At 32.4% G+C, this 20,884-nt stretch overlaps 3 protein-coding genes and 1 long non-coding RNA gene across 12 annotated transcripts; 1 reads left to right on the top strand and 3 right to left on the bottom strand.

The window, feature by feature from the left end:
• On the bottom strand, positions 383–20,815 carry LOC109348282. The gene is made up of 3 exons (XR_002107720.1): positions 20,796–20,815; positions 13,385–13,392; positions 383–477 (listed from the first exon to the last, which is right to left on the bottom strand). It is a non-coding gene; the product is annotated as an uncharacterized LOC109348282 (long non-coding RNA).
• LOC109348278 (protein WVD2-like 4) lies at positions 390–5,500 on the top strand. Of its 6 annotated transcripts, none has more exons than XM_019588636.1 (10): positions 390–471; positions 540–653; positions 1,742–1,982; positions 2,400–2,747; positions 2,840–2,901; positions 3,571–3,648; positions 3,832–3,910; positions 4,165–4,236; positions 4,329–4,436; positions 4,882–5,469. In XM_019588636.1, exons 3-10 carry the CDS (start codon positions 1,746–1,748, stop codon positions 5,320–5,322), a joined length of 1,425 nt encoding a protein of 474 aa, XP_019444181.1. In that variant the 5' UTR covers positions 390–471; positions 540–653; positions 1,742–1,745; the 3' UTR covers positions 5,323–5,469. The 6 variants fall into 6 exon arrangements, with proteins under 6 accessions (XP_019444181.1, XP_019444185.1, XP_019444184.1 ...); XM_019588640.1 differs by lacking the exon at positions 390–471 and having other exon boundaries at positions 534–653; positions 1,735–1,982; positions 2,400–2,597; ... (1 more) ...; positions 2,843–2,901; positions 4,882–5,500; XM_019588639.1 differs by lacking the exon at positions 390–471 and having other exon boundaries at positions 534–653; positions 1,735–1,982; positions 2,400–2,597; positions 2,670–2,747; positions 4,882–5,500.
• On the bottom strand, positions 8,929–12,388 carry LOC109348280 (fasciclin-like arabinogalactan protein 15). Of its 2 annotated transcripts, none has more exons than XM_019588643.1 (3): positions 11,008–12,388; positions 9,251–9,378; positions 8,929–9,161 (listed from the first exon to the last, which is right to left on the bottom strand). In XM_019588643.1, the coding sequence occupies exons 1-2, from the start codon at positions 12,305–12,307 to the stop codon at positions 9,323–9,325; spliced, it is 1,356 nt and encodes a 451-aa protein (XP_019444188.1). In that variant the 5' UTR covers positions 12,308–12,388; the 3' UTR covers positions 8,929–9,161; positions 9,251–9,322. The 2 variants fall into 2 exon arrangements, with proteins under 2 accessions (XP_019444188.1, XP_019444186.1); XM_019588641.1 differs by having other exon boundaries at positions 8,929–9,155.
• LOC109348281 (E3 ubiquitin-protein ligase RHF2A-like) lies at positions 14,028–19,608 on the bottom strand. 3 transcript variants are annotated; one of them, XM_019588646.1, is made up of 9 exons: positions 19,553–19,608; positions 18,482–18,616; positions 18,348–18,394; positions 16,779–16,841; positions 16,585–16,693; positions 16,126–16,487; positions 15,421–15,528; positions 14,968–15,330; positions 14,028–14,310 (listed from the first exon to the last, which is right to left on the bottom strand). In XM_019588646.1, the coding sequence occupies exons 2-8, from the start codon at positions 18,605–18,607 to the stop codon at positions 15,021–15,023; spliced, it is 1,125 nt and encodes a 374-aa protein (XP_019444191.1). In that variant the 5' UTR covers positions 18,608–18,616; positions 19,553–19,608; the 3' UTR covers positions 14,028–14,310; positions 14,968–15,020. The 3 variants fall into 3 exon arrangements, with proteins under 3 accessions (XP_019444191.1, XP_019444190.1, XP_019444189.1); XM_019588645.1 differs by lacking the exon at positions 19,553–19,608 and adding an exon at positions 19,413–19,542 and having other exon boundaries at positions 14,028–14,319; XM_019588644.1 differs by lacking the exon at positions 19,553–19,608 and adding an exon at positions 19,413–19,542.

Here is a 20,884-nt window from a genome sequence, read left to right as displayed (position 1 = left end):
AAATTAAATCTCGCCTAGTTCAACTTGAGTAGGGAAATCTTAATGAAGGTAAGAAAGTTTCTCATGTAGACACAAATTATAAGAAAGAGATTTTAATTAAAGAGAATCAAACTTTATGTGATTTGGAACAAAGAGTGTGGACTTTTGTTTCCAACTTTTGATTCCAACTTTTGATTCCACCCATGTAATATTTTACCTTAAAATAGTTAGAGTGACAGTTAAACCAGAAAAACAAAGAGAGTTTGCTGCTAGTGACAGTAACAGGTTAAGAAAGTGGCAGAAAAGTCATTGTAGAAGTTCCTATTAATCTATCTATTCCCCTTCATTGAAAACTCACACACCACTTCATCTTTCTTTTCACATATCTCTCATTCTCTCTCTCATGTTTCCATAGAAAACCATAGTGTTACCAACTTGTCAATTACACCTTTACATAAAAGCCAAAACTCTTTCTATTTCTAACTTCTAACTCATACACTCATATCATCATATTCTCTTTTCTTCTATCTTCTACACTACCATTTTTCTTTCAATATCAGCATAATTCAACCCTTGAATTCATTAAGATATAGCCAGATCTTCACTTCATCTAGAGTCCAAGTGAGTCTTGTTTTGTAAATCAAGTTAAGTTCTCAAGAACCCAAGTTTTAGAGGTAACTATAGTGTATATTTAATATATCATTTCTGATATTCTGAATTCCTACATTTATGTTTATTTACATCTATTATGGCTTGACTGAACAATGCTTATTTTATTGAATTATGTGTGATTATGTTTAGATCATGGGAATCTTATCTGGGTCTGTGTTAAGATTGGGAAGAGTTTGCAGGGGATGAAGATTTGTTCTTATTGTTCTTTGTTTTATTAATAGGAAAAGTTTAGCATTGGAAAGTGAAGATTTAAATGCAGGAAGTAAAGAATAACAAATTAACAATGGAGTGTTAAAGTGACTAAAGATTGAGACTTCCATGTACCTTCATATATGTTGATTGTATAAGAATATTGGAATGTGAAGTCTCATTAGATAAGATGAATGGACTTATAAGTAGAAAGACTCATAAAGTTATTGTCTTAAGGTTCAGTCGACGATCTCGTATCTTTTAGTTAAGTATGTGGTACTTACACTTAAGGGAAAAATTGGTGGGGAGATGTGAAGTTACATTGGATAAGATTAAGTGAGTGAAATTTTATAAGTAAAAAAGACGCCTAAAACATTGTTATTGGGTAAGTATGAAGTCTGATATGATTGAATAAGTGAAACTTTATAAGTGAAAAAAACTTATAAAATATTATTTTATAGATGGAAGGTATCCACAAAAAAACCATAAAAATATAGTGTATTTTTTTAGTTTTTGTTGAATTGCAATGGAAAACCTTCAAAATCATAATTTCTTGCTTAATTAAAGTAGGGCAACTATACAAATTACAAAAATATGCAAAGTGTTTAGCTTTTTGACAGACAGATAACTTTCAATTGCAAAAAAGTTCAAATCATATCCTTAAATTTTGTCTAAACTTTGGTACTTTAAACTTTATAAATATGTCAACAAGGTCCTCAAACTTAAAAAATATGTCAACAAGGTCCTCAAACTTTTAAAAATATGTAAAGTGATCCAAAATCATAACTATACATGGTTACACTCTATGTCAAAAATATTACCAGAAACTGATGATCATATTTGTTTTTTTCATAATTTGATTATTCTCCAACTCAACTTTACTTTGTGTAACAGTTTATAGCATAATGGAAACTGAAAATGGAATTGTTGTGGAGGAAGAGAAACGTGTTATTGGTGTAACAACAATTGAAGAGAATGCAAAGAAAGAAATTGAAAATGATTGTAATGGTGCAGAAACTGAGACTAAAATTGAAGTATCAAAACCCATATTGGAGGGTGAGAGCACCAATTCTTCTGGTAACATTGTTGCAGTTGAAGCTTCTGTAACTTCTTCTGCAAGTAAAAATTCAAAACGTGCCAAGGTACCATTCATAATGTATCACAATTATTTGTTTAATCTATACTATAGGCCTTATGATTAGTTAAGAAATATTGGGTAAAAATATTAGAACATCATAAAACAATAAAATTTATGCATTATATTCTATGTTTGATGAATTTTGTAAATGGAAGTGATCAAGACAAAAAAGACTGAAGAACATTTTGGACCCAACATTATATTTTGTTATGTTCGCGCACTAGACATTATATTTTGGACCGAACATTATATTTTGTTCTGTTCCCGCACTGAACACTATATTTTGGACTGAACAAAATATTATGTTTTGTTCGCGCACTAAACGCTATATTTTGGATTGGACATTATATTTTGCTCTGTTCGCGCATTAAACGCTAGACATGTTATATGGAATTGTACTAATTCAGATTAACATGTTCAGGAAGCTGGTGTTGCTTCAAAGAACAACAAAAATGCCAAAGATAAACCTATTCTGAAGGGTGCAACTCAAAAACAAAGGCCAACCCTCTCTCAGAGCCTCTCTTTCCCAGCGAAATCGGCTCGTGGCGATGGCATGCACAAAAGCATTGATGGACATAATCTAGTGAAGGCAAAAGTTAAACATGTTATAGATAATGGTACTAAAGTTGATGCTTCCATTCATCATTCAAACAAGTCCATAAACTCAGAAATGAACTCAAAGGAGACAAAATTCAACACAAGAGGTTCTAAGTCTAACCACAACACTTCTTTGACATCAATGCCTAGTTTTAAACGCTCTGTGTCTGTGGTAATGTTTTCTTTCATTGCATTTTTATAGATTGTTACATCTTATCATTGGTTTGGTTTGGTTTCTGTGTGCATGACATTCATTCTGTTTAGCAGTTTGGAAGGTCTACTCCAGTGAATGCAGTCACCAAGAATCATCCATCCGAGGCTTCGCCGTAAGTTTTAACTTCCAACCTAAGTTTGATTTTGAATTGCAGTTACGGTTATGATCACGGCTATGTTGCTTTTATCAATAATGTAATGTATATTGCTGCAATGCAGTTGTGGAAATCACCAAAATTGCAATATTATCGACCGCAATGTAAAACATTGCTACGATTTACTAATATTAATGTTACTCACAATTACACAGGCATCACCCAATATCTGCATAGTTTTTATCATCTGATTATAAATGGTATCACTTAATTTTCTGCAAAAGTGAAATCTAACTCAACTACATAGGTAGAAAATAAGAGGGGTATGAATTGAAATGCTTCTAGCATTTTTCATATTGCTATTTAGTAAGAAAGCTTTTGTAGCAAAAATACTACAAATGCCAAATAACCAAATATGGTTGGAGAAAGAAACATGGATGGTTCAAAAGTAAATAAAATAACTATCAAAAAGCTAGAAATTTTTTCACATGTTTCTCTATCTCACCACATTAGTAAAATTCAGCATTTCTCTGTATTTGTTTCACATATTTGCACAGTGCTTAGTATCAATATTCTAAGTTTATGAAGCACTCTCAATTGTATTAGAAAATATCTATGAAGAATTTCTATGTATTTTGTTCCTGAATGCCATTGGTTATGACCCTATGGTTTTTGAAAATATTGCAGACCCTCTGATCAAATTTCAAGTCCAGAAAAAACTACAAAACCAAATAAAGATGATGAAGATACTGAATCCACAACTTTGTATGGTTTATTATGCCTTGTTACACTAAGAACATTATGCTATCTTTTCTCATCTACTAGTAACTTTTATTAGGATTTGAATTATGTTACTTTATGTGACATTCACAATTCTTGATAAATCATATTCCTTTATTATTTCTCTTTAGCTAAAAGTTTTCTTGAAATTTTCTTATATGTTATTAGAAGTGTTACTCCATCTCAGAGGAACAGTGGTTCTGGATTTTCCTTCAGATTGGAAGAAAGAGCTGAAAAAAGGAAAGAGGTTGTTAATGGAACCATAGAGACCCTATTGTTGTTGGGACAAAGATTTGTTGTCCTAAATTGTGTATCAAACTATGTCCCGGACCAATGAAAATATGTCATGTCGGTTAAAAAAAATTAAAAATTTATTATTTTTCTGTTTTTGCTTCAATATCATTGGTCGGGTACATGGTTTGGGACACCAGATCTTTATCCATTGTTCTAACATTTTTGCAAATGCCAAATACTAATCCTATTTAATCCCTTTTTCCTCAGTTTTTCTCAAAGTTAGAAGACAAAATTCAAGCAAAGGAAGCAGAGAAAACTAATCTACAAGCAAAATCAAAGGTACATAATCATGAACTTAATAGATTTATGTTCCATATTGTGGCTTGAAATTTCACTTATATCATATTATCTCTTTTCTTTTGTTATGGCAGGAAAGTCAAGAGGCAGAGATCAAGAAATTGAGGAAGACTATGACATTCAAAGCCACTCCAATGCCAAGTTTCTATAAGGAACCACCTACAAAAGTTGAACTGAAGAAGGTAACTAATCTATCACATGTTCTACTACATGATACTTTCTTCAAATTATAGAGTCATGAGATTCCTTAACTAAAGTGCTAAAGTGCTTTAGAGCTAGAAAATATTATCTTTCTTTTTCTGTACTTATTTATGGGGCTTGTATTGTGATTCTTTAACATTCTTGATCTTTGTCTCTTCTTTAAGTTCTGGTGACACAAGCATTAGGCTAGTGAAGTTCTCACTTTGCGCCCGCGAAATATTGTCGATCACTAATATTCGCTCTAGAAAAAAGACTTCGTCTGGTTACTTTAGACCATCGAAAAGGCCTCATTTGATTACTTTTTATGCCGGCAAAACATCTTAGACAAAAGAACATTATATTATGATTCACTTTAGGACTAGATAGATATACATTGGCCACTCCTCTTATTAGATTTACATTATAATGTATTCTATTTATCGTTAGATACCAACAACGCGCCCGAAATCCCCGAAGCTTGGAAGGAACAAAGGATCTGCTATGAATAACATTTCAGAAGAAGATAAATCCTGCTCCAGCCCACATAAGAAAAACCAGCAGAATGATTCAACCAAGGTAAAAGTAAAGGGTCATAAAGATATGATTTCAAAGAAACAAACAAAAAAATCTCAAACAATGCTGCACTCTAAGGAAACTGCAACTAATAAAACAGAAGTTGATTCTATCAAGAATGTTGCAGTAATCAACAAAGATGCAGAAGCATTCACAGGAAGCAATGAAGAATGCTCAAATGAACATGTTAACAGTTCTGAATGCAAAAATGACATTGAGCTAGAATGTGAAACAGAACTTCCAACAAGTGATGCAATACTAATGAATTTAACTGCACCTGACCTTGTATCTTATGAGGTTACTGTTGGAGTGTAGATTCATATCATTGGACCTTATAATTATGCAAGCCATATAATTATTTGACTATTGTTGTGAATATAAATGTTGCTTCTTTCTTGTTCATCATAAACTTGTATTGCATGTAAAAGTTGTTTTATACATTGAACTATTACCCTTTTGTGATGTATATTAAAAATGAATTGTCTTTAACTCATTATTTACAAAGCCATTTATGCATTTGAGAATGTCTTATCTGTCATGTGATTGAAGAAACATTAAGACCCTTTACCCTTCCTTGTTAAAACCTTGCAGAATTGTGGTAAAGTATCTAGAACACATGTAGAGGAAATGTTTAAGATGATAGATAGTCCCTAAGAAACTTGGTCAATGTTGTGGTCAAATACATAGTGAACTATAGTCTATACAATAATACAAAGCTTAGGCATCTCACACCCTTTGAAGTTGATTTTAGGATTGAGTTAAGGGTAGCTTGCCCATTTCATGTCCCAGAATAAAAATTATTATTTTTATATTACTTAGTGAAATTTGATTGGTTAAAGACATGATGACATAGTTTTCCTGGGACAGAGAATTCACGTTAAAGATCCATATTGATGGTCAATGAATAACTCACTCATATTTACATATGATACATTTATTAACTTATGAGTCATGTTAATGAGTATCCTAAAAGTATTGGTTAAGGAAACCAAACATAGAAAGTGTGCATGGGAAAGTAGAGTGGTTAATCTTTGAAGTCTTGAATGTATCATTTCTACATTTTCTATTTTGAATTCTTTAACTAGTGCTAAACTTTTATTTTATTAAACATTTTCTTAACTTTATATATATGATATGATTATATTAACCTCACTCAAATAAAGGTTTGGGTGTCTGATTAATTATATAAAAAGAAAAGGAAAAACATTTCACTATCCTACCATAATGGTGGAAAGGATGAAGCCAAAATGTGCAGAGGGACCCAACATTTATGTTAAGGGGAGCTAATAATTTATATATGTAAAGCAACATACCTACTTTATTAAAAAGTATTCTGTTAATGAACTAATTTCGTTCAAGTACGTTAATATTTTTCTAATAAGTATCATTTCAAGAATCGAACATTTGATTCTAATTTATGTTTGTTTTAACAAAATTTCATAAGGCCTAAAGTTTGCTTTGAGTTAATAAATTATACAAACTTAAAAATATATTCTTAATTGTCATCCTTCAACCATAGTTAGACTAGTGAGTAGTGAATCAATACACTTTTTTTATTCAAATAGTGAACCAATACACATTTTAATTCAATGTCCACCACAACACCATATCAACCTTTATTGTTGGTTGAATGTGTTATTGTGGAATTGCTCGTATTAACAATAATATTTTGTGGAAATCCATATCTTAGAAAAATGTTATCAAAATTACATAAGAATTTAAAACATATGGATTATTTTTTTCTCGATTTAATTCCACATAATTAAATGTTTTTATAAATTAATGCTCCTTATTTTTCCATCCTATGACTCAAAAATGTTAGCATCGACCATGTTTCTCATTATCTCTAACCATGTCTTTGCCATCAGAACCTTTGCCCATAGATCAAGAAGAGAGGAAAAAGAAAATTGTAAAAGGGGCATCAACAAAACATTTTTTATTAAATTATTATATCTTTTTATAGATGTTCCTCTTGTCTAAAAAATGACTCAATTGTGGATTAAGAAGGTAAATAAATTTGTTAAGATACTAATAACACGTTTTGAAAAAGTTTATAGCATCAAAAAACTAGAAATCTTTGTCTAATCATTGGACTTTATTGGTGAATGACTTTTTAGCATAAAGAAGGAAAAAATCATGAACTTATCAATATGATCCTAGCCTCCTAGATATGGCTACAGTTTCATATAAAAAAACAAAGAATGGGAAAAGGATAATATTTTTGTGAGAATTATTAAGTAGGTATACCTAGAAAATTAAAATATATATGATTGAATGAATGATGAAGCAACCACCCAAAACCTTGTTATTTTCATTATTCCACTAAAATTTCATTCGATTATTGTATTTTAGGGAACGAGTATAATTTGTTGTAAAATAATAATTGTCCTTGATGAGATGTTTTTTTTGGGGGAGAAGTTATGTGTGCTAATATGAAAGGTAGATTTGTCAATTATATTGTTTTGTGTAGACCAAGGGGCTTTGTCTATTACCAAAAAAATAATGTATGGTGGGTATTTAATTATTTATGATATTTGAGAGCGATCTTTATTGAGAGGGACAATCACAAACTTTAAAAGAACTTAATTTCTTACCTAAAAATGTGAGAGATACTCTTGATAGTATCCAAAAAAAATTAATAATTTGTGCCCTCATATGATTTTTTTACATATATAAATACACCTATATTAAACTCAAGAATATAATGTACAAGCGAAATGGTTTATTGGTCACTCAAGGAATAATAGCATACTACCTTTAATAAAAAAGGTTACTCACAAAAGCACATACGTGACATTATATTAGAGGAGAAATATTTTTTATACCCAAATTTTTAATTTTGGACCCCAACTTTTTTAAAAAGTTTTATAATGTTTCTAAGATAAAATGCATTCTCCACCTCTGGATGCAAAAATACATTTGGACAAGTAATTGTAGGAAAAAATATAATTCCAACAATATTATGTCAGAATGTAAGGTAAAGATTCAGAGAAATGTCATTATGGAAAATGTCCTAAATATGAAATAGATGAAAATTCATTCTTTTTTATAATAGCACTCATGTTCTTTCTTAATGCATGATTTAATCAAATTTATTCCCAGAAATTATGCACTATCAAGAATGAGGGGGATCCTAACATCTACCATTCAATGTAGAAAATTTGGCTAATATACATTTAGTACAAATCAGTGTCACAATATATGATTTCTCTGTAAAAAGAATATACATTCTAACACAAATTTGTGACTAGTGTTGGAAGTAAAAAATAGTGAAAACGAAAAGGTTTAAGATTATGAAGACTTGGATAATAATGGAGTTTAGGATTTGTGGTTTGAAGAAGAACATGAGTAAAAGTAAAGTATGAGGCTGAGAAAGTATAACAAGGAAGGGAAATAAAAGAGGGTGTTATGCATTTTTTAAAAGTGAGAGGGTCCAAAATTAATATTTTGGATGAAAGAGACATCACCCATACTAGTAGAGGCTTATATTGAATATTTATATACTAACCGACACATTTTTAGATCTATTATAATATTTGTACATAGTTAATGTAAAAATTTATATGCGTTTACTATATTATTATTATTTGTTTGAATTAATTTTTCTCAGGAAATCAATAATGATTAAACATGAATAATAAATGTATAATAATAATGTATAAAACTCATACAATGTCGTTAAATATTTTTTTTTCTCAATAATTAATTTCACAACTTTTCCTTCATCACTACCCTACAACTACAGCCAGCTTTCCATGAAATGAACCCCTCAACAACTTTAATTAATGAAAAAGAAATGAAGCTACATTTCAACATTTGGCATCAAAGTTAAGCAAAGACCATTTATTTACTTTAATCTTCTGCTGCGAGGTCCATTTCATAGATATAATAAAATTGTATATTTAAGAAAACGAATTTAAAAGCATCATAATAATAAAGTAGATTACGTATGAATATGATTCACATACAAACTGGTAAAAAAAACATAGAATCAACATAAAATAAAATTTAATAAAAAAATGATATGTAATTACAGTATGAAACAAAATGACAGAAAATTTGTTGTAATCCTCTCTTTGATTCCACTGAAATCCTGCCAACTTAATCGCTTTCTGATTATAGATTCACTTGTATTGAAATTGATTAATCTACAACTGTAGTGAAAAGAGGTGTGGATTAGAACATAATGTTTGTAATACAAAGTAAATGAAATAAACTATAGCTGAATGATGAGTGGACTTACCATTCATTATGTATGCATAAATTCCCTCTTTATTTTTTATTTTTTAAGCCATTAGTTGAAAAAGCGATTCCATTAGCAGACTTGTGCAAAAGCTCCAAGCATATTACATGTCACTTCAAGCAATTTCCCTGCCAAATTGATTAGGTAAAATAGTGTTAAAGTCAACTAACAACAAGACAATTCTGAGAATAAAGTATTTCATTATATAATGAAATAACTTATATCTTCTAACCAATAAAAGTATAATAAATGTTCTGTTTAGTTTAGTTTTAGAAATATTTTTATAGAACAAGATTAAATAGGACACATATCACGATTTTTAGTGGTTGAAAGAGATAATTTATCTCCTTATACTAGAAGATATTTTGTTCTCTTCTTTTGTATTATCACCGCATACATACAAGCAAAATAAGTCATAAAGAAAAGGGTAAGTAGAATAATATTTCAGATTGAATATATCAGATATAGAATGTAAGTAAAAGATATGAATCAATATAATAAGTATAGGTAGGTGTATATAATAGTCAGACACAGTGTTTTGGCACCTAAATTCAGCTGGTGAGGTAAGTAGAATGTGCCTTACAACTTGGCATCTTGAATATCTTTGATATTGATTATATTAATCACATGGACTAGTTGAGAATTGAGACAAAGGAACAGGCTAATCATACCAAGAGAAATGAAATTCATTAGAGAACAATCATTTTTCAGCATGTCTAGTTAGTATTTGGAAGGTTCTTAGTGGCTCCTACCCTTAACACTCCAATTCTTAATCATCAGAAGAATAGTTTAGTGTGCAAATTAAAAACCAAGTTTTTTCATGCCAAAATTACCTATTCCATAATTAGAAAGGTGGGGTCAATAGAAATGCAACAAAAGTATCAACAAAGAATAGAAAAAAGTGATGGCTCTATAGGGATCACTTAAACTGATATGGTTAAAGGTGAAATCAAGGAATGGCTTATAACATGTGGTGGTATTGAGTATTTTACAGCAGGCTCCTTTCTCTACAGAGAAGGTAGTGGATGCTTCTAGCTTTTTCAAAAAGCCTTAGAAAACTTAGTGATAAGTTAATTAAGCATACCATGATCCCCCTTTCCTCTCAACTTACTTCAAGTAGACTTAACCCAAAAAGTGGCTTGAAATTCAATTTCTCTCGTGAAGGTTCACATGCTAACAACAAGAAGCAACATAGGTCTTAGTAATTCTTAGGAAGAAGCATAGAAAAGACCAATTAACTATTATTTTGGTCTTAGGAATTGGTTGCGAGTTTTGATTTTTTTAGGAGAATGAAGATGAAAGGGAAGGCTTAAGAGTCATCTTATAAGTGCAATTTATGGCTCTCAATCCTTTCATTCTCTTTCAAAATCAACTTGCAAACGGACCCTTAGAGTTTCTCTCTGTCAATATTCAAGAGACTAATCTCGCTGGATACAATCATATGAATCCTAGAACCAGTTTAATGAGGCAAATCATAGATTCATCAATTTTGGTTCAATCATAATTTCAACAAGTTAAATCAATTTAACCAAAATACAAAGACCTTTCTGGCTCAAACACCCATTTATTTTTTAAAACATTGCTTAATACTAATAGTACTAGTTGACTCAAATCTACACAAACAAACCTCATTAACTATCTACAATAATTGTAGCTTCTTAAATCCTCAATCCATGCTAAGAATCTAACACACAAAATTAAGCAAAAGCAAACAAACAATCACACACAAAACACAAGCAATCACAAAATGATTATACCTCTTCTTGGCTTAGCAGCAACTTTAACAAGTGGAGTTGTTGTTGTTGTTGTTTTCTCAGTGTTAGTTTCTTCCTCCTCCAAAGGGAACAAAACTCCATCAATCCCCTGCACAGAAATCCTCCCATCTGTATAAATATCAGGATCAAACAAATAAGCAGACTCATCACCAAGCCCGAATTTAACCGAACCATCAGCCTCCTGAGCCACCACCTTATGCGGCAGCCGCAACGTATGGTATCGAATCTTCCCGAACCTTCTAACCGCATTATACATACTCTCTTCAGTTTGATACTCCGGAATTATATGATAATACATGATCTGCTCCGGTGCCCCTGGTTCGCTTAACTGCTCGGTCGTTAGCTTCGCCATCGCTTCGTCGTTCGGCGCTAACACCGTTAAAACGTAACCCTCCGACACCAACCGCCCCATCTCCGTCGCTAACGACGTTAGGTTAACGAGAATATCCGCCATCTCATTGTAACCACCGTAATGTAACAGAGTTTGAATGAAATCCTTCACCTGCCGCTCTCCGTTGAAGTGCCGCCGCGCACCGCCAGGTCCCGGAGCCGGCGCCGGCGCGATTGAAGGTCCTGGAGCTAGCGCGTTGTAGATCGGAAGAACCGGAGGCGCGCCGGCGGGAACCGGAGCTGATTTCTTCAAGCGGTTAGTTCGAGGATCCACCTGCGGTGCTCCCTCCGGTATCACCGCCGCGATTGAACGGAGACTCCGACGGCGGTTAAAATCTTCCTGCACAGATCTAGGCACCAACAACTGATCAATCCCATGGATAACACCGTCAGGTCGGATAACATCATCAGGGCGGAGCACGGCGGCGTTATCGACAGTTTTATTACCGGAAACCCCCGCTCTCAAATGCAAGTAATGCTCACCGGCAATACTCCTGTGCCTCACTCCCACACTCCCAGCGGCGGTCGGCCAGTGTTCGCCGGCGACTATTCTTGTCGGAATAATGTGAGACATGAGAAGCGTTTGAAGAGAGTTAAGGTTTCGTGGTTCAAGCAAGAAACGTTTGAAATCAGGGTCAAGGTTTCGTTCCAATGCTTCATTTCTAGGTGCAAAGATTGTAATATTATAGTTTCCAACAGCGTCTTCAAGTTTCTGTAATAGAAGCGCTTTCTCAACGAGTTCCGCGAGTTCGGTGTAATGAGAATCGAGAAGCGCTACTAGAATAGAATTAGAATTAATCTGAGTAGAAGAAGAAGAAGAAGATAATGAAGGAGATTGTAGGAAAGTTAAGAGAAGTAAAATAGAGACACCATATATGGAATAAGAGACCATGGTGCTCTAAAAAATTGGGTTGGAAAAAGAGACAATGGGAATGGTTTTTGTGAGAACAAGAATGGTTGGTGAGTATAAACAAGATGTGATTAATTTTGAGGTTTGGTTTGGTTTGCTTTGCTTTGCTTTGCTTAAGGTACATGTATGTATGTATGTGATTGTGAAGGAGGAGGTTAGGAAGGTATACTATTCTTGTTTGTTTCTTGACAGGCTGGGTGTGGGGACCACACGGAACTTCATGTGCTGTTTTCATCATACATTATTATTACTCACTCACAAGTCACAACTCTCTCTACTTTTTGTTTATGTCAATGGCAAACCATTCACCACAAATGTAATAACTTAAATCTAAATTATTGAGTTTTACGAATGAATGGTTAGAATATGAAGTAGGTTTTTTTCATTTACTTTTGGACTAAGCGAATCTTTTCTCTATGTTTTTATGGTATATAAGTTGAGTTTTGAATGAAAATAGAAGACTTGAGGGCAATCAAATATGGTGAGATAGTTCAAAAGTCTCTCCTTTTTATTTCTTCATCTCCAAAACTCAACTCATAATACACTTTATTCTTTACTCTATTGGTAAAAAAACTAATTTATTGTAACTACATGGAATAATAGAATGGAAGATCTTTATTGTAAGTGTTAAAACTGAAAGCAGAAGATGGAAATATTAAAGGAGGGAAACGTGCAATGTTGCTGTATGTTATTAAAAGGCAACATAATAAAGGGGGCAATCTGTCAAAGTGTCGGTGTTGAACACAATGAATATAGCATATAAAAAATAGCCTCATTTTTATTAAAAAATAGCTTCATTTCATTTTATTTTCTAAGCTCCATTTATGACCCATGATGGAACAATCATAAAAGGGTTTGAGTTTCCTATTCTACCCTCAACAATAAACCAATGACTTCCCCTCCTTCGGTGGTTCATTTGTCAATTTCACTTCACCATCACACTCACACTTTAGCTTTCATGTTTCAAACTTCCACATTTATTTTCATTTCACTTAGATTACGTAATCACAAAAGTATAAATTAAGTAACACCAATTATTATGATATTCTACTATCCAACCTCCCAATCTATGATTTTTATTTTTCATCCTTACCCATCTTATTCATATTTCATACAATTTTAAGAGGAGTATCAAACTCATTTTATCATATCTAATTTTGTAAGAGAATGATTTTTTTATATGCTCACATGTAATTCCTTAACTATAGGATAAGGATATATTGTCTCAAACTATATCCAAAATCACATCACAATCCAATAAAAATATATCATGTTAATTAAAAAATTAAATATTCATTATTTTTTGTTTTTCCTTCGATAGCATTGATTCGTAACATAATTGGGACAAGACAACTATAAAGGCATGGGTATAACCTTATACATAGTAGTGCCAATTTTACACATTCAAATTCATTTTGAGCTACCAAAAAGGTGTTAGTATGGATCTTTATATAAGACCAAAATGTCAAAAGTTCGATTCCTATAAGAGGTGTTTGTCGAAAGGACAGTCACTCACTCCGAAAGAAATTAATTCCTTACGGTGAAGGTTACCGTTGGTTATAAAAAAATATTTAGAGCCATGTTTTGCAAATGTACATCAATCTAGATGACACTTTGATGATGCTTATTTTGAGGGGGAAATCGTTTATTTTTCAAAAGCTATGACAAAAGTTCCAATTACTATAAGTTACTTCAAAATAAGTTATACTACAATCAAACATAATATAACTTTTTGAACAATCCACATATCAATTTCTATAGAAGTATTATGTCCACAGCTGCAACTTCCTTTCAAAACCTGACCTTAAATTCGTACACATTTTCACTGTTCCAGGCATAAAACATATATACATGAAAACAGAAAAATTTTAGCTTTTATCAAAGTTGTCTTTCATATCCTAGATTTCTTCAAAGAAGAACATAAGATCCATGCTATTTCTGATGCACCTGCTCCTCAACATGTCAGGTTAGAAGAATGAAACAGCCTGAAAAAACTATAAAAACACACAGATAAGACCAAATATGTTGCATGCAGTCATGCACTAAAAGGGACACAGTCAAGTGAACTATTCCACATATATATACAGTATAAAACCATGTTTCAATTGTTGTTTTGGTACTACCAAGGGTATTCCCTCACCTTTTTTGGGTAAGGAACTAATCCCTTTCGAGATTCGTGGTTGTCCCTCCCAACAAGTGTCGCTCTCAGGAATCAAACCCTCGACCTTGGGGATCCAATGGGGTCTTACACCACTAGACCAACGCCTTGTTCCAGTTATCATATCAATTCAACTTCAATAGAAAGTTATATAATTCAGAGCATCCTTTATATATGCACACATCTTCACATTATAGTATGAACAGAAATGTGGAGTAAATCAAAATGATGGAAATGCAAAGCAAAAGATATAGTGGTTTGGGTTGGTAATATTTAAAAGAACATATTCCAAAGCTGAATGAGTTTTTTTAAACATCAAATCCTCATTACTTCATAGGCATAGAAATAAACCTATTTGGATGTACTATAACATTCAAAACATTTCCTTTTAAAGACTGTTTCTAAATGATTATCAACATTTGAGATGAAAGATCGACGATTCTATTTCGAACCTTAAAAGGTTTAGACAAAAATCGAAAGTTACCTCTAATATGACATGCTAAGGGAAGATGCATTAGCAGAAACAAGAGTTCAACTTTAATGTGAGCCAGCAGGACAAGCATCCGGAGTAGTGTTATCATGTGATGAGTTCTCTCCACTACCTTCCACGGTGTTCCGGTTGCGTGCCTCTGCTGTAATAGAGCGATCCTCCAAATGATTTGACAAAGAAGTACCCACAGGTCTATTATTTTCTCTTGTTTCAAGGGATTCCGCCGATGGGGATACACTGGCAATGCCAACGTTTACCTCTCTTCTATCTTCTGAACCAACTTCTGACATGGAAGTACTACGAGAGAACAGCCTCTCCCTCCATCCCTTTGCGCCTTTTGAAATTGATTCTTTGTATCTTAGCCATGAGATACGGAAACATTAGATAAGTTGGTTAGACAAAAATAGAGAGTTATGTGCACGTCCGCTATTTTCTACAAAATCATACCTCATGGACACCGCATTAAGTTTTGACCGAAGGGAATCAGAAAATGACTGGAATTCTGATGGCCCTGCTCTATCTTGGTTTACCGGTGAAGAATGAGCACCAGCGCCTCTGCAAACAGGTATTTTGCAGTGTATAACTTACACCAATCCACAAAATCAAACATGACAAAATAAGAAATTAGTCTAAATCTTCACCCCTCCTAAATTGTTTACTATGCCTATGCCCCCTGTTATGAAGAACTAAATAAGACTATATTCCAATTTTTGATGGAACTAACAAATTTCTCAAGTGAAATAAAAGAGGTTTTATGGTCAAATGTCATTCCCACCCTTTTTCGGTATCATATGCTAAGAAATGAGGAAGGACACATTCATGAATTATGTAGCTCACATGATCGATCTATAAGGCTTGACAACATTTTGGATTAAGTTGTTTCATTGTTTTTCCTCGAGACAGTCTCTTCACTTGGAGGGAAAGGTTGTGTACAACCACACTACCCAGACACCATTAGGTGGGAGTCTCGTGCATTGTGCCGCTCTTTATTTTTTATCAATACAAGGAATATTTAGTAGGGTTTTCATAATAGAGAGATGTGTGCAGTAAATGCTTAATACAGGTGAGAGAAGAGTAATTTATGCAAATAAATAATATGGTCATAGAGTAACCAAAAAAATAGATATATAGTAATAAGATGGTCATAACTACCTATCACTAGAGTATATTCCTTGACGATTTGATGCCATGACATTAGATCCAAGAGCTGGAGAAGAGCCTTGAGTTTGAAGATGTGGTATCTGCTGTGTCGGTACATCTCTATCAGATGTCATTAGGGTAGACGAACTTCCTATAGGTACGGCAGCTGATTCATTTTCCCCTCCAGAACTTGAATCCGGGCCTGAGGGTGCATGAGGCTGATTTGAGAATACTAAAAAATGTGGATGACCGTGAGCAGATGATCTAGTTCGCGGCCCTTCCCTCCGACCAAGGTGCTGTGCTCTCCCCATTGCTGCAGCAGCAGCTAAATGTTGAATTATTCGCTCTTCAAAATCAGAATCGCCAATGTGTAACTGCAGAATGAGAAAATTTACTAGCATAAATAAATTGTGGAATTGTGATATGTTTAAGACCAAATTAACACCCACAGAAGACTGATAGAAAACTGACCTGCTGGAAGTCAAAATCGCCAAGGGCGGGGTGACGGAAAATAGCAGCATTTCTTGATGGAGTATCCCTCAAGCTCCTTTCATGCTCTACCGCTTCGAACAATTCTTGACTGCCATGGAATGCTTAGAAGTTTAATTTAACATAATCAAGAAAAGATTGATATAGTAGATCCGAAAAGCACAATCATAACCGACCTGGTAGGATCCTTCAGTTCAATCGGTTGCCAACACATAGGACACTGGGAGCTTCTCTGACACCTACAAACAAGAGGCAGTAATAACTCAGTTTCTTTCATTTTCAATCATACAGAATATGCTTAAAAGATCAGAGACAATTGACGTATAAACATATTTGACATTAACTAGAACATCTTCAACACTGCACTGAACCTCCACCCACACACAAAATCCAAACTACACAGACAGAGACATAACCACCATTAATGGTTTCCAGTCAAAACAATCAGCACATCTAGTTCTCAGAATACAAGACATAACCACCATTTATAAAAGAACCAAAAACATAGGACAGAATTCCAATCCAGACTACAAGTCGATGAAATTAAAGTTTCAATGGAAATTCATTCAAGAAATCCATTATAAGGTTGTTGGGATGCTCTTTTATACAATAACCAAAACTCACATTTATCTTGCATCAAAACTAGTAGTATTTTGCTTCAAAACTATTGAACTCGTTTTGGCAAATTAAAGTTGAACTTGAATGTTCATAAGCTATGTACTACTAACATTGGTGTGAAGATGTTTTTTTAAAAGAAATGGATGTTATACATAAAACGAAATTCAATTAGAAATTACAACATGTCTTAATCTCACTAGGTAGGGTTGGCTACATGAATCGAACAATGTCATAATGTTCTATCATAAATTATGTTCATTGACAAAGCATTGGTCTCTAAATCTTTCCTAATCTTTCGCCTATAATTATTTTTGCCCTCCTTCTTCCTCTAGAAATTGGATTAACCTTCATTTCATTTACCTCTTACCCCACTCAACTTCACCATCCCCCGCTTACAAAATTTAAAACAAGAAATAAAGAAGCATCATACAACTATGCTGATACACTCAACCTTCTGAATGAAATGGCAGTGAGAGCAATGTGGATCTGCCAATGCTGAATGCTAAAGCCATTTTCATCAATTAACATTTATTTTTATTGGCATGGAGAGCTAGAAACCGATAAAAGCCCGAATAAGAAGACTGAAATAACTGAATCAGATGGAGGATAGCCCAATAATTAGAGTTAAGGAAGACCAAGAAAAACTCTAGTTCAAGGCTTCAAGCCATTAGAAAGGACTTACAACTAAATGTTGGTTTATGACTAAAAAGGCTTTTGTACTCGAGTTTTTATTGGAACTGGCTAAAATGAAACAACATAAAAGCAATGTAAAGCAATACATATACACACTTCCAGAAACTATAAATTTAAATTTTCAGAGAGACACATGACAAACTACTCCATCCATTCCTATATAAATGTCGTTTTTTCAGAAAAATTTTGTTCCTATTTAACTGCTATTCTCAAAGTTCAAGAGAATATTATTACTCATTTATCAATTATTATACCCTTATTATTATAGAGAGAAAAAATGTAGTGGAGTAATGTGGAAAGAAGAATTGAGAATGGTATAATAAGAAAAACAATAACAATTTTGTTAAAAACAAAAAAATAATGATTTCCTTGGTTTATATAAAACAACATCGGACGACACATATCGAAAAGAGTAATATATTAAGACGATGTACCATTCAAGAATGCACTGCAAGTGAAACTCATGCTTGCAAGTAGTGACCTGAAATATGAGGGAAAACAAGTAAGCAAATGTTTTTCAAATCAAACCAACTTGCTTAAAGAGTGACACACAAAAGCTGAATGCTACCGTTGAAGGATCACTTTCACAAAAATCCTCAAGGCATATGCTGCAAGCATCGTCACAGGATTCTTGAATCCCCCCTTCAACGAAGGCCGCAGCCGATGTCATATGAGTTTCAGTCTTGCCTTCCATCTCCGGAACCTTTTACATATCACCCCACAAGTTCAAAGTCAGATGCAATGTCTTACAAATGCAAGTGCTGCTCTAGAATGTGTAGTATTGTAAACAAACAGAAAAGGAAAACCATCCAGGGCCATTATACAAAACCCATTTCAATAGGTAAACTACAAATCCAAATAGAATCACAGACTGAATAAAAGGAAGCAGTCAAGGAAATAAAACGGATAGACCGTTTCCGAGATTTAAACTCATGACCTCTAATTCACAAGGCAGCAACTTTTCGTTGCATTTATGCTCACCCTCAATCCCAAAGCAAATGTTTCAAAGAAAAAATGTAATACAAAACTCGCCAAAAAATCATAATTGATGAAAAATAAAAAACATATAAACAAGGCCATTATCAACCCAAAAATTTATTAATAACAATATACAACCCCAACAAAATTTGAATTCATCATGGAAGGGTTCCACATATTGAGAAAATAGCCTTATAACAGTGATCTTTTTCATGCTGTCTGAAATTTACTTAGTAAAATTAAAACGAAAAAAATCATTCCTGTTTCATAGGTGTGCCTACACATTTAATAACCATAAACAATTATCCATAAAACCATCGTTAACCACCAGGAAAAATATCACTATTCATAATCATAACTATATTCATCGCAACAACAACAAAATACAACTTTAACATTCAAATCAAAAGGGTCATCTAAGGATGCAATTATAACAAACCCCAGATTAAAAAAATTGAAAATTTGCGATAGAAAATGAAATTCTAAGAGAGAATTTATCAAATTTGAACAAAATAGTTTACCTCCATAGAAAAAGAATAATGGGTCAGGAAACAGATGCCAGAAGCATGAACATGAGATGGAGAATTGAATAGTTGAGAAATGATAAGGGTGAAGAAGAAAAAGGAACAAAGAAGAAAAGGGAATGACACTTGAACTTTACCTTGACAAATTCCACAGCATAAACAATAAATATATAGATTGATTGAATTGGATGGTGTTAACTTCTATTATATGTTATCAACATCATAACACTATCAGAATCCATTATTAGGTCATTATTTTGATATGCGTTATATGTATTAAAGTTTTTCATACTGTTGTCACATCGTCTACCATTGATTTGTAATATTAAATGATTAAATGGAATAAAATCAATACTAACTAATATATGAATTGTAAGAATTTGCTTATAGTATAAAAATCACTTATACAGTCGGTATATATATATATATATATTAAATCCATGTATTTTTTAGTCTCCTTAAACCAATACAGCTAATATATATAGATTTTTATACTCACATGGATATTACCCTAAAAAATATTTTAATTTCTTGCCAATTTCTTTATTTTATTTTTTTCCTCCAAGATAATTCATAGTATTCATAAATAATGAGATTGTTTATGTATAATATTAAACTGAAAAATATTGAATTTAGTTCACACATGTATATTAGACTTATATTTAGTGTGTACTTAAGGTTTGAATATAGTCTCGTTCATATCATCACTGACAAACAAAATAACTAAAATCAAAATGTTATTGACCTAAACAGAAAAGTTATAATGACTAAATTAAATATCACACTTTAGTGGAAAAGAAATATATTCGACAATATTTCATATTCTCTATGCTTTAACATTTTTTATTCCATTTAATGTTATTAATTATTTATTTATTAAACTCCTATCTATATATTTGCTTGTCCAAAAAATAATTGTTATTTGTACATAAAACGTTTGACATTGAATTGATATCATACAGCTCTAATTTATTCTTATTTCTTGCTTTGTTTTTATTTTATTTTTTCTAAATGTTTTTCCCCAAAAAATATGGCAAACATTAGCCAGTGTTATGATTTTGGTGTGAATAATTCATTTCAGTTATTCATTATTTAGTATTTTTCTAGATTGTATATAAATATGGTATTTTAGTCTCTAATGAGAAATTTTTTGCAGAAAGAAACCAATGTTTTCCAAAATGTTGATAGGACTTAAAAACAAAGTTTTGTTGTCTTAATCGAATGAGGGCCTGAGAATATAAAAAAATTGATTTAAGTATGTTAAACTCAGTTAAATCGAAATAACACAACTAATAAATTTGATGACTCACTTAAAATTTTAAAAAAACATAATACTATTCTAATGTTTTGGTTTATTTTAGTTCAAAAAAAGATGGAGACATATTACTTCGATATTATTATATATAATTATTAATTATACAAAAAATTATTTTTATATTTATAAATAATCATTAATCATATATGAAGTC

Source organism: Lupinus angustifolius, chromosome LG05, assembly GCF_001865875.1.
Source record: "Lupinus angustifolius cultivar Tanjil chromosome LG05, LupAngTanjil_v1.0, whole genome shotgun sequence".
NCBI lineage: Eukaryota > Viridiplantae > Streptophyta > Magnoliopsida > Fabales > Fabaceae > Lupinus > Lupinus angustifolius.
The sequence above is the reverse complement of the archived record's forward strand: the minus strand, read 5'-3'. Positions and strand labels throughout refer to the sequence as shown.